Consider the following 14,471-nt stretch of genomic DNA (forward strand, 5'->3'; position numbering starts at 1 on the left):
TATGGGAGGGGAAGTACTAGTTGTTGGTGTGTGTGTGTGTGTGTGTGTGTGTGTGTTAGAGAGACCTGGCTCTGTTGCTGCAGGTTGATCAGAGAGCTCTGTAGTTGGTGGATCTGCTGGGTGTACACTGCTGCCTCCTGAGGTCCCTTCTCTAGCTCTGCCTTCAGCTGGGAGATGGTCATCTGGAACACACACAAAATCAATGTGAGACACTTTACTTTGTATACATGAAAAAAACATTCACAAATCATGTGCTAGATTCTGGTCGAGTGGTCAACGCTCCAGACTCAGGAGGACTTCACATACCCACTGGCGATGGGGGTTTAAGCACAGTCTTGGGAATCTTATACAGAATGCTTTTTTTATGGAATTTTAAAACATACAATCAATCTACCTGCAGTGAAGCCGCTCAACATTTACCTTACGTTCAGTCATCTAGCAGACACTACCATCCAGAGTGACAGATCTCCCACCAAGTCAAATCGGGGACCCGAACCAGCGACCTCTCGGCCACCGGCCCAAGCTCCCAACCGCCAGGCCACCAACCCCCCCCCCACAGTTCCCCCAAGTGCTGCCCCGCAACCATCCGAGACCACCCCCCCCCACGAAAAACCTCCCCCTCCACTCCCCACCCTCAAGCCACTGTCCCCCTCCAATCCAACCAAAACAACCAGCCATCTAATGCGCCAACAACCAACAAAAATAACAAATGAGGAAAAATAGAAAACAAAGCAAAAAACATAAAGGACAACAACAATCTAAACAGCAAGGCCAACTCTATGGGTTAGAGTGCATGTGTGGCACTATTTACATGTGTGTATGTCCGTGTGTGTGCACATGTGTGCGTTTGAATGAGTGTGTGTGTATGCATCAGCCTCAGGCAAACAGGCATTGGATGTAACAGCGTTCCCCCTCAGTGTCATTCAAACATACTTTTAAAAAACGTGTATCTTTGACCATCATTCTACCCCCTGCCCAGCAACTCCTCCCCCACTTGTCTCAAGTTCCACATCCCAACCTTCAGTTTCCCCTCAACTCACCCCACCTATCTCCGCTGGCCACCCGCGCCATATACACTATATATACAAAAGTATGTAGACACCCCTTGAAATTAGTGGATTCGGCTATTTCATCCACACCCGTTGCGGACAGGTGTATAAAATCGAATCGAGCACATAGCCATAAAATCCTCCATAGACAACCATTGGCAGTAGAACAGTGACTTTCAACGTGGCACCGTCATAGGATGCCACCTTTCCAACAAGTCAGTTCGTCAAGTTTCATCCCTGCTAGAGCTGCCCCGGTCAACTGTAAGTGTTTTTTTATTTCACCTTTATTTAACCAGGTAAGCCAGTTGAGAACAAGTTCTCATTTACAACTGCGACCTGGCCAAGATAAAGCAAAGCAGTGCGATAAAAACAACAACACAGAGTTACATATGGGGTAAAACAAAGCATTAAGTCAAAAATACAACAGAAAATATATATACAGAGTGTGCTAATGTAGCAAGTTATGAAGGTAAGGCAATAAATAGGCCATAGTGCAAAATAATTACAATTAGTATTAACACTGGAATGATAGATGTGCAAGAGATGATGTGCAAATAGAGATACTGGGGTGCAAATTAGCAAAATAAATAACAATATGGGGATGAGGTTTTTGGGTGGGCTAATTTCAGATGGGCTGTGTACAGGTGCAGTGATCGGTAAGGTGCTCTGACAACTGATGCTTGAAATTAGAGAGGGAGATAAGAGTCTCCAGCTTCAGAGATTTTTGCAGTTCGTTCCAGTCATTGGCAGCAGAGAACTGGAAGGAATGGCGGCCAAAGGAGGTGTTGGCTTTGGGGATGACCAGTGAGATATACCTGCTGGAGCGCATACTAGGGGTGGGTGTTGCTATGGTGACCAATGAGCTAAGATAAGGCGGGGATTTGCCTAGCAGTGATTTATAGATGGCCTGGAGCCAGTGGGTTTGGCGACGAATATGTAGTGAGGACCAGCCAACAAGAGCGTACAGGTCACAGTGGTGGGTAGTATATGGGGCTTTGGTGACAAAACGGGTGGCACTGTGATAGACTACATCCAATTTGCTGAGTAGAGTGTTGGAGGCTATTTTGTAAATCGGTAGGATAGTCAGTTTTACGAGGGCATGTTTGGCAGCATGAGTGAAGGAGGCTTTGTTGCGAAATAGGAAGCCGATTCTAGATTTAACTTTGGATTGGAGATGCTTATTGTGAGTCTGGAAGGAGAGTTTACAGTCTAACCAGACACCTAGGTATTTGTAGTTGTCCACATACTCTAGGTCAGACCCGTCGAGAGTAGTGATTCTAGTCGGGTGGGCGGGTGCCAGCAGCGTTCGATTGAAGAGCATGCATTTAGTTTTACTAGTGTTTAAGAGCAGTTGGAGGCTACAGAAGGAGTGTTGTATGGCATTGAAGCTCGTTTGGAGGTTTGTTAACAGTGTCCAATGAAGGGCCAGATGTATACAAAATGGTGTCGTCTGCGTAGAGGTGGATCTGAGAGTCACCAGCAGCAAGAGCGACATCATTGATATACACGGAGAAAAGAGTCGGCCCAAGAATTGAACCCTGTGGCACCCCCATAGAGACTGCCATAGGTCCAGACAACAGGCCCTCCGATTTGACACTTTGAACTCTATCTGAGAAGTAGTTGGTGAACCAGGCGAGGCAGTCATTTGAGAAACCAAGGCAATTTAGTCTGCCAATAAGAATGTGGTGGTTGACAGAGTCGAAAGCCTTGGCCAGGTCGATGAAGACAGCTGCAGAGTACTGTCTATTATCGATTGCGGTTATAATATCGTTTAGGACCTTGAGCGTGGCTGAGGTGCACCCATGACCAGCTCGGAAACCGGATTGCATAGCGGAGAAGGTACGGTGTGATTCGAAATGGTCGGTGATCTGTTTGTTAACTTGGCTTTCAAATACTTTCGAAAGGCAGGGCAGGATGGATATAGGTCTGTAACAGTTTGGATCTAGAGTGTCACCCCCTTTGAAGAGGGGGATGACCGCGGCAGCTTTCCAATCTCTGGGGATCTCAGACGTTACGAAAGAGAGGTTGAACAGGCTAGCAATAGGGGTTGCGACAATTTCGGCGGCTAATTTTAGAAAGAAAGGGTCCAGATTGTCTAGCCCATATGATTTGTAGGGGTCCAGATTTTGCAGCTCTTTCAGAACATCAGCTGTCTGAATTTGTGTGAAGGAGAAGCGGGGGGGGGGGAGCATGGACAAGTTGCAGCGGAGGGTGCAGAGCTGGTGGCCGGGGTAGTGGTAGCCAGGTGGAAAGCATGGCCAGCCGTAGCAAAATGCTTGTTGAAATTCTCGATTATTGTAGATTTATCGGTGGTGATAGTGTTTCCTAGCGTCAGTGCAGTGGGCAGCTGGGAGGAGGTGCTCTTATTCTCCATGGACTTTACAGTGTCCCAAAACTTTTTGGAGTTAGTGCTACAGGATGCAAATTTATGTTTGAAAAAGTTAACCTTTGCTTTCCTAACTGCTTGTTCCTAACTTCCCTGAAAAGTTGCATATCGCGGGGGCTATTCGATGCTAACAGGATGTTTTTGTGCTGGTCAAGGGCAGTCAAGCCTGAGGAGAACCAGGGGCTATATCTGTTCTTAGTTCTGAATTTTTTGAATGGGGCATGCTTATTTAAGATTGAGAGGAAAGCACTTTTAAAGAACAACCAGGCATCCTCTACTGACGGAATGAGATCGATATCCATCCAGGATACCTGGGCCAGGTCAATTAGGAAGGCCTGCTCGCTAAAGTGTTTTAGGGAGCGTTTGACAGTGATGAGGGGTGGTCGTTTGACCGCGGACACAGGCAATGAGGCAATGATCGCTGAGATCCTGGTTGAAGACAGCGGAGGTGAATTTAGAGGGTAAGTTAGTCAGGATGATATCTATGAGGGCGCCCATGTTTACGGATTTAGTGCTGTTATTGTGAAGTGGAAACGTCTAGGAGCAATAACGGCTCAGCCGCGAAGTGGTAGTCCACACAAGCTCACAGAACGGGACCTGCGAGTGCTGAAGCAAGTAGCGCGAAAAAATCTTCTGTCCTCGGTTACAACACTCACTACCGAGTTCCAAACTGCCTCTGGAAGCAATGTCAGCACAATAACTGTTCGTTGGGAGCTTCATGAAATGGGTTTCCATGGCCGAGCAACCGCACACAAGCCTAAGATCAACATGCGCAATGCCAAGCGTCAGCTGGAGTGGGGTAAAGCTCGTCGCCATTGGACTCTGGAGCAGTGGAAACACGTTCTCTGGAGTGATGAATAACGCTTCACCATCTGGCAGTCCGACTGACGAATCTGGGTTTGGCGGATGCCAGGGGAACGCTACAGCATACAATGACATTCTAGACGATTCTGTGCTTCCAACTTCGTGGCAACGGTTTGGAGAAGGCCCTTTCCTGTTTCAGCATGACAATGCCCCTGTGCACAAAGCGAGGTCCATACAGAAATTGTTTGTCGAGATCGGTGTGGAAGAACTTGACTGGCCTGCGCAGAGCCCTGACCTCAACCCTATCGAACACCTTTGGAAAGAATTGGAAGGCCGACTGCGAGCCAGGCCTAATCACCCAACATCCGTGCCCGACCTCACTAATGCTCGTGACTGAATGGAAGCAATTGCCCACAGCAATGTTCCAACATCTAGTAGAAAGCCTTCCCAGAAGAGTGGAGGCGGTTATAGCAGCAAAGGGGAGACCAACTCCATTGTAATGCTCATGACTTTGTAATGATATGTTCGATGAGCAGGTGTCCACATACTTTTGGTCATGTAGTGTATCTTTCAACTATGCTGTGATGTTTAACATACAATTTGAATCTATCTAATCGAATAGAATCCACAGATTGCAAGTTGAAGGTAAATACTTTAACTAAGAGTATTAGTAATTGACAGACCAGGTCTCTCCAAATCTCCCAACAATGCTATTTCTAGGGTCAATTTTAGACTAATGTTATGCTTTTTCAGCCATTCCTGAACCTGAGACCAGAAACAGGCTATCTGAGGGCAATACCAGAACAAAAGGTCCATTGATTCTGTATCCTCGCAACAAAATCTGCAGAGCTGCGATGATTGTATGCTCCAAATAGTTAACATTTTCTTGGTGGCAAGAATTCTGTACAATAATTTCTGTACAAGAAGTCTTGAATCTTGCGTCGTTTTATATATCAAGTCATTCACCCTGTGCCACTGAATCCGTACATCAAAAATCTCTTCCCAGCTATTTTGATATCTGTATGGCACGGCTGTAAACATCCAGGTCCTCAAATGAAACTGGTATACTTTCCTATTTATGCTATTTTTGTTCCTCTGCCAGTTTTGATCCTTTATATTGGTCAGTCAGACCAGTTCCCTACCTCCTCCCGCTGCCACCTGCCTCCTCCATTTTTGGGATAATGCTGTAATCAATTGGTTGTAATCTTGGATTGAGCAGACCTTCCCATCCAATTCCGATAGCTTCATGAAATACCTAACTCTACCATTCCAATTTACAACATCATGTAAAAACAAAATACCCTTTTCAAACATATTTTCTATTAATACAGGTCTTTTTTCAACAAGCACATTTGAGTTCAACCATAATATTTGTTGTTGTCAATTAATCGGAAAAGAGACATGGCAATCTGCACAAAGGCAAAAAGGCAGTTTTTAAACAAGGGATGAGCTTTTGTTAGTAATCTACTTGAGAACCATTTTGGGTTCAAGTAAAACTTTTATATAAGTGAAGCTTTGAGAGAGAGGTTTAGTGCTTTTATATTAAAGAATCTCTGCCCACCCAGTTCATATTAATTATATAGATAGGCACGCTTTATCTTGTCTGGTTTAGCATCCCAGATAAAGCGAAATATTTTTTGCTCATATGATTTGAAAAACGAATAATCAGGAGTGGGCAGTGCCATAAGTAAGTGAGTAAACTGAGATATGACTAAGGAGTTAAATCAGTGTCATTTTTCCATAAATAGACAGGTATTTACCTCTCCATGGTTGCAGGATCTTGTCTATTTTTACTAGTTTTCTACTGAAATTCATTGTGGAGAGATCATTTATACATTTTGTGATATGAACACCAAGTATGTCTACTTCACCGTCAGCCCATTTTATAGGTAAACTGCAGGGTAATGTAAAAGTTGTGTTCTTTTTAAAGATCCAATACGTAATATGGTACACTTATCATAATTAGGTTTTAGTCCAGAGGCCAGAATAGTTATCTTGATCTTCAATGAGACATTGCAGGGATCTAGCTTGCAGACTTGACTCATTGGCATACATGGACACCTTTGTTTTTAAGCCTTGGATTTCTAATCCTCTGTTATTTGATCTGATTTTAATAGCTAGCATTTCGATGGCCATAACGAATAGATATGGTGACAGCGGACACCCTTGTTTAACTCCTCTTGACAGTTCAAAACTCTGAGAAGTAGACGCTATTTACTATTTTACACCTGGGGTTGCTATACATTACTTTTACCCATTGAATAAGAGACTCACCAAAATTGAAAAGAATCCAGCCATTTATATATAAAATTCTGTCTTACTTTATCAAAGGCCTTTTCAAAATCCGCTATTAATAACTAGGCCTGGTTTCTTAGATGTTTCATGTTGTTCTACTATTTCTAGTAGTTGTTGTATATTATCACCAATATATCATCCATGTGAAAAACTGAGTGCTATGCGTTTCGCTAGTATTTTTGCAACACAACATTTAAGTTTAAGAGGCCTCCAGTTTTAAATCTTTATATTTGTTTTAATAATAGTATATTTGTTTTAATAATAGTGAAATCAGACCTTCCTGCTGAGTACCTGACATAACTACTCCTATAGAAATGGTAGTAAAACAAGCTAATAATGGAGCTTTGAGTATATCAAAAAAATATTGATTTACCTCTACTGGTAAGCTATCAAGCCCTGGGTTTTTCCAGGCTGAAAGGATTTAAATGGCTCCAAAAGTTATTCCTCTGTAATTTGGCCTTCGCACTGATATTGTGCATTTGTAAATAATATGTAATAAAAAATAAATAAATTTGAAAGAATTCCTTACAGTAATCGTCATTCAGAGGGCGAGGAGACAGAAAAGAAAACATCTGTTTAAAATACACTGCTCAAAAAAATTAAGGGAAAACTTAAACAACACAATGTAACTCCAAGTCAATCACACTTCTGTGAAATCAAACTGTCCACTTAGGAAGCAACACTGACAATACATTTCACGTGCTGTTGTGCAAATGGAATAGACAACAGGTGGAAATTATAGGCAATTAGCAAGACACCCCCAATAAAGGACTGGTTTTGCAGGTGGTGACCACAGACCACTTCTCAGTTCCTATGCTTCCTGGCTGATGTTTTGGTCACTTTTGAATGCTGGCGGTGCTTTCACTCTAGTGGTAGCATGAGACGGAGTCTACAACTCACACAAGTGGCTCAGGTAGTGCAGCTCATCCAGGATGGCACATCAATGCGAGCTGTGGCAAGAAGGTTTGCTGTGTCTGTCAGCGTAGTGTCCAGAGCATGGAGGCGCTACCAGGAGACAGGCCAGTACATCAGGAGACGTGGAGGAGGCCGTAGGAGGGCAACAACCCAGCAGCAGGACTGCTACCTTCGCCTTTGTGCAAGGAGGAGCAGGAGGAGCACTGCCAGAGCCCTGCAAAATGACCTCCAGCAGGCCACAAATGTGCATGTGTCTGCTCAAACGGTCAGAAACAGACTCCATGAGGGTGGTATGAGGGCCCGACGTCCACAGGTGGGGGTTGTGCTTACAGCCCAACACCGTGCAGGACGTTTGGCATTTGCCAGAAAACACCAAGATTGGCAAATTCGCCACTGGCGCCCTGTGCTCTTCACAGATGAAAGCAGGTTCACACTGAGCACATGACAGACGTGACAGAGTCTGGAGACGCCGTGGAGAACGTTCTGCTGCCTGCAACATCCTCCAGCATGACCGGTTTGGCGGTGGGTCAGTCATGGTGTGGGGTGGCATTTCTTTGGGGGGCCGCACAGCCCTCCATGTGCTCGCCAGAGGTAGCCTGACTGCCATTAGGTACCGAGATGAGATCCTCAGACCCCTTGTGAGACCATATGCTGGAGCGGTTGGCCCTGGGTTCCTCCTAATGCAAGACAATGCTAGACCTCATGTGGCTGGAGTGTGTCAGCAGTTCCTGCAAGAGGAAGGCATTGATGCTATGGACTGGCCCGCCCGTTCCCCAGACCTGAATCCAATTGAGCACATCTGGGACATCATGTCTCGCTCCATCCACCAACGCCACGTTGCACCACAGACTGTCCAGGAGTTGGCGGATGCTTTAGTCCAGGTCTGGGAGGAGATCCCTCAGGAGACCATCCGCCACCTCATCAGGAGCATGCCCAGGCGTTGTAGGGAGGTCATACAGGCACGTGGAGGCCACACACACTACTGAGCCTAATTTTGACTTGTTTTAAGGACATTACATCAAAGCTGGATCAGCCTGTAGTGTGGTTTTCCACTTTAATTTTGAGGGTGACTCCAAATCCAGACCTCCATGGGTTGATACATTTGATTGCCATTGATAATTTTTGTGTGATTTTGTTGTCAGCACATTCAACTATGTAAAGAAAAAAGTATTTAATAAGATTATTTCATTCATTCAGATCTAGGATGTGTTATTTTAGTGTTCCCTTTATTTTTTTTGAGCAGTGTATTTAGCTTCCTCTTAAAATATCATTTTGGAGAATCATGGATAACTCCATCTTTAGCAATGAGTTTCTGCAAATTATTTTTGGTAGCATTCCTGTGTTGAAGATTCAGGTAGATTTTTTTTTTACATCCAGTTTGCTTTATTTTTGTAATTGATTACATTAGATCGTTGTTGAATAAGTTCCTCCAGTTCTTTTTGTTTTTCCTCTAACTTGTTTTGGATCTCTGTAGTATGGTTTTTATTGCTATCTACCTGTACTGTTAGTTCCTGTATTTCCCTTGTTAGTCTTGTCTCTTTAGACAGAAACTGCTTTTCCTTTACTGATGAATATTGAATTGAATTAACTCTGAAAGGTACAGTACATTTAAAGGTATCCCAAACAATAAGGGGATTTTCTGAACAACTAATGTACTGGAATAATTCAGTTAAAGTATTTTGGTCTTAGTTAAGCATAAATTGCCCTCCAGTAGACTTTGATTATATTTCCAATATCCCAGTCCAAAAGGAAATTCTGTAAGAGTAATGTGAAGGCCAATTAGATAATGGTCCGATCCCATCTGTCTCCTATCAATACTTTTTTAACCTTTGATGCAAGAGAGAAAGAGACAAGAAAGTAGTCAAGACGACTAGCTTGATTAAGTCTCCTCCATGTATATCTCACTAGGTCAGGGTTTTTTAGTCTCCAAATATTCACTATTTCTAATGTGTCCATTATATTTGTGATCACCTTAAGGGCATGGTGATAGTTTGTAGAGTGATTTCCTTTACGGTTCATTGATATACTTAACTCTGGTGTTTGTCTCCCACCATAAATGGTTTGATCGCTTGTTGCCTGTAAATTCAATAGATTGGTATAGAAATATTTTTGAAGAAGTGTGGATCATCCTTATTTAGACCATATTAGATTAATGAGCCAAGTCTGTTTTTCGCTCCATTTTCATATTCAAAAGGGTCCACCTTCCTTGCGGATCATTCCTGACTGTTTGCACATTCGGATCAGCATTTTTGTTAATTAGTATCATCACACCTTTTGAGTTCCTTTGTCCATGACAGAAAATGATTTCACCACCCCATTCCTTTTTCCACGCAACTTAATCTAAAAAGATGTAGAGTGAGTTTCCTGTAAACAGTATATGTCATATTCCTTTTCTTTTAGCCACGTAAAGACTGATTGTTCTTATAATCTGCTAAAATATTACAATTATAACTGGCTATACTTATTTCACCCTTTACCATAACTAGATACTATTCTCAATCTAAATTTAAAATAATTAGCACTTGTAAAACTACTGCCATAAGAGGTATGATGACGGTCAAAATTAATGATTTCAAATGTCTGATGTTTAGAATTCAAGAAAAAGGTTCAAGCAATATGCACAAAGCAACTGGTGTTTTCATGTTCTTTTTGTTCGCTTTTTTTTGTAATTTGTTTTATATTTTATTATTGCCTGTTTGCCTGTGCCAGAATATCAGTCTGTCCCTGATGTTTTTCCTGGAGAGAAGTGGCTTCTTTGCTGCCCTTCTTGACACCAGGCCATCCTCCAAAAGTCTTTGCCTCACTGTGCGTGCAGATGCACTCATACCTGCCTGCTGCCATTCCTGAGCAAGCTCTGCACTGGTGATGCCCCGATCCCGCAGCTAAATCAACTTTAGGAGACGGTCCTGGCGCTTGCTGGATTTCTTGGGCGCCCTGACGCCTTCTTCACAACAATTGAACCTCTCTCCTTGAAGTTCTTGATGATCCGATAAATGGTTGATTTAGGTGCAATCTTACTAGCAGCAATATCCTTGCCTGTGAAGCCCTTTTTGTGCAAAGCAATGATGACAGCACGTGTTTCCTTGCAGGTAACCATGGTTAACAGAGGAAGAACAATGATTTCAAGCACCACCCTCCTTTTAAAGCTTCCAGTCTGTTATTAGTCTCCAGCAGGTAGCTTAGTGGTTAAGAGCGTTGTGCCAGTAACTGAAAGGTCGCTGGTTCTAATCCCCAAGCCGACTAGGTGAAAAATCTGTCGATGTGCCCTTGAGCAAGGCACTTAACCCTAATTGCGCCTGTAAGTCGCTCTGGATAAGAGCGTCTGCTAAATGACTAAAAATGTAAAAATGTAAATGTTATTCTAACTCAATCAGCATGACAGAGTGATCTCCAGCCTTGTCCTCGTCAACACTCTTTTCATGGCAAAGATGGACTTTGCAATTCATCTGATCACTCTTCATGACATTCTGGAGTATATGCAAATTGACATCATCAAAACTGAGGCAGCAGACTTTGTGAAAATTAGTATTTGTGTCATTCTCAAAACCTTTGACAACGACTGTACATTTTAAAAAGTCTAATAAATCAATGTAATAGCCTACACCTTCGCAATAAATCCATTATTTATTTTAGACAGGTCTAAAGAAGCATGATATGAAGAAAATGTAGTCTATTTCAGAAGAACAAAATAGCATACTATGAGTTGTCCTTATGTTAGGTCTTGATCTGGCTATGCCAAATGGCTGTGAGCTACACTAGTTCATTTAGCAGATAAGATTTGCTTAGAATTCCATGGCATTATTTTATAGTATGAAGAATACAATTGAACAAAGCTGAATAAAATAGAAAGGATATTTCCTCCAAACGATTTGAGGGAGTGCGCACATGCGGCTATTCTATGTTGAGTGGTTAACAAAGAAATAGGTATTCCTATATGCTTAATTTAGAGTTATTAATGTAACTTTAGTTGTTCTACAAACGTTGGGCTATATGTTTAGATTTTTAATACATTGTAAGGCTGCATGATGCGACTAATGATGATTTGAAAAAAGTTGCTTGAAAAGGCATGAGCTCTGCTTTGTTTTTTTCCGCAGGCTGTACACACTTCATCAGTCACTCATTCACAATTTGACAAGCACTTGATAATGCCTAGAATTTCACGGCGGCAGCCCTTTGTGTGGCCGTAATGCACCCTAAAAAAAGACATGCCCTTCCCCCTGAGTGCTGCGCGCTCGGAAGCACCTCTTACTCACATTGCTCTCCATCGCGTGATCGGGTCTTTCTCACAGGCTACAAGTGAAGACAGACACATCGGGGATGCAACTGCGTGCGTCCTTATCCAATTCCGAGGTGCATATTGAAGATATTGGAAGAACTGTCCACATTTACTTTTCGTCAGCCAACAAGATGAGTAGGTCTAACGAACAGCAAAAGCACTAGCCTTGTCAATCTACTATCCCCCGTACCTACAAAAGTCGACCTATTCTATTCTGTGCGATAAATAAATATTCCAAACATAGTCTGGGACAGTTGTGGGATGCGATAGATCCCAAATTAATACAACCACTAGCATCAAAAAAACTTTTTTACGCAATGTGGCTGACGCAACCGATCAGAACGTTTAGCTTAAAAGATCAACTATTAGGCTATTTCTTTACATTATAAGCACAGCAATGCGCACATGGCAGTATGCTATAAGCGCAAATGTTCCATTAGCTGTTAAACACCATTATCAAAAGTGACCGCAAATGCAATTATGCATGAAATGCTTTTATTATAAAGGTGCATTTTTATGGTGAAAATTATCTTCCCCAAACTTGAAACTCACATGCTGCTTACATATGCCAGTTAGGCTCTACACCCCTTGTAAAGGTTAAATAATACTTTTAAAAAACATATAGGCCTATGGGCTAGGCTACATGAGGTGTGCGACCATGATTCGAAAAAAGTCGGAAAAAAAAGGAATTGTTTCTTATGCTGGGCATCATTCACAAGTGATAACATATAATTCACAATTGATAGGCTAATATTGTCACCCATCAGACTATTCTTGATTTAATCTTGTCTTTGCATATACTAAATAATATGTGTGTGAAATTGTTTTGATTTAGAATGAACCATTATCATGCACCTGTATCGAAACAGGGGCAGCGGGAAAAAATACGTAATCTATGCACTTAAATAGCAAATGGAGGACGCTTTTCCCGTGGTTCATTTTCATGCCAGTCAGGTAGGCTATACTCCAGTTGTAAATATAAGCAATGTGCTTAATATTAGGAAAGTTTAGAAATATATACAGTGAGGGAAAAAAGTATTTGATCCCCTGCTGATTTTGTACGTTTGCCCACTGACAAAGAAATGATCAGTCTATAATTTTAATGGTAGGTTTATTTGAACAGTGAGAGACAGAATAACAAAAAAATCCAGAAAAACGCATGTCAAAAATGTTATAAATTGATTTGCATTTTAATGAGGGAAATAAGTATTTGACCCCTCTGCAAAACATGACTTAGTACTTGATGGCAAAACCTTTGTTGGCAATCACAGAGGTCAGACGTTTCTTGTAGTTGGCCACCAGGTTTGCACACATCTCAGGAGGGATTTTATCCCACTTTGCAGATTTTCTCCAAGTCATTAAGGTTTCGAGGCTGACATTTGGCAACTCGAACCTTCAGCTCCCTCCACAGATTTTCTATGGGATTAAGGTCTGGAGACTGGCTAGGCCACTCCAGGACCTTAATGTGCTTCTTCTTGAGCCACTCCTTTGTTGCCTTGGCCATGTGTTTTGGGTCATTGTCATGCTGGAATAACCATCCACGACCCATTTTCAATGCCCTGGCTGAGGGAAGGAGGTTCTCACCCAAGATTTGATGGTACACGGCCCCGTCCATCGTCCCTTTGATGCGGTGAAGTTGTCCTGTCCCCTTAGCAGAAAAACACCCCCAAAGCAAATGTTTCCACCTCCATGTTTGACGGTGGGGATGGTGTTCTTGGGGTCATAGGCAGCATTCCTCCTCCTCCAAACACGGCCAGTTGAGTTGATGCCAAAGAGCTCGATTTTGGTCTCATCTGACCACAACACTTTCACCCAGTTCTCCTCTGAATCATTCAGATGTTCATTGGCAAACTTCAGACGGGCCTGTATATGTGCTTTCTTGAGCATGGGGACCTTGCGGGCGCTGCAGGATTTCAGTCCTTCACGGCGTAGTGTGTTACCAATTGTTTTCTTGGTGACTATGGTCCCAGCTGCCTTGAGATCATTGACAAGATCCTCCCGTGTAGTTCTGGGCTGATTCCTCACTGTTCTCATGATCATTGCAACTCCACGAGGTGAGATCTTGCATGGAGCCCCAGGCCGAGGGAGATTGACTGTTATTTTGTGTTTCTTCCATTTGCGAATAATCGCACCAACTGTTGTCACCTTATCACCAAGCTGCTTGGCGATGGTCTTGTAGCCCATTCCAGCCTTGTGTAGGTCTACAATCTTGTCCCTGACATCCTTGGAGAGCTCTTTGGTCTTGGCCATGGTGGAGAGTTTGGAATCTGATTGATTGATTGCTTCTGTGGACAGGTGTCTTTTATACAGGTAACAAGCTGAGATTAGGAGCACTCCCTTTAAGAGTGTGCTCCTAATCTCAGCTCGTTACCTGTATAAAAGACACCTGGGAGCCGGAAATCTTTCTGATTGAGAGGGGGTCAAATACTTATTTCCCTCATTAAAATGCTAATACATTTATAACATTTTTGACATGCGTTTTTCTGGATATTTTTGTTGTTATTCTGTCTCTCACTGTTCAAATAAACCTACCATTAAAATTATAGACTGATCATTTCTTTGTCAGTGGGCAAACGTACAAAATCAGCAGGGGATCAAATACTTTTTTCCCTCACCTAGCCTTTAGAAAGTTGATGGGCACTCCGTTTTCTCGTGCAACTGCACAGCCTATAGAAATGTTGCACAACATGAGCTCTCATGAAGTGTTCGATTACATTTGCATTGATGTCAGAGTGATTAGAGGGAC

The 14,471-nt window shown here is 42.7% G+C and overlaps 1 protein-coding gene across 1 annotated transcript in view; it reads right to left on the reverse strand.

Annotated features, from left to right (window-relative positions):
- Window positions 1-14,471, reverse strand: part of LOC121532249 (early endosome antigen 1) — a 59,102-nt gene that overhangs the window by 18,413 nt on the left and 26,218 nt on the right. Inside the window, exon 10 of the mRNA XM_041838081.1 lies at window positions 66-182. Coding sequence (XP_041694015.1) covers window positions 66-182 — 117 coding nt within the window. The remainder of the gene's footprint in view (window positions 1-65; window positions 183-14,471) is intronic.

Source organism: Coregonus clupeaformis, chromosome 19 (genome assembly GCF_020615455.1).
Source record: "Coregonus clupeaformis isolate EN_2021a chromosome 19, ASM2061545v1, whole genome shotgun sequence".
NCBI lineage: Eukaryota > Metazoa > Chordata > Actinopteri > Salmoniformes > Salmonidae > Coregonus > Coregonus clupeaformis.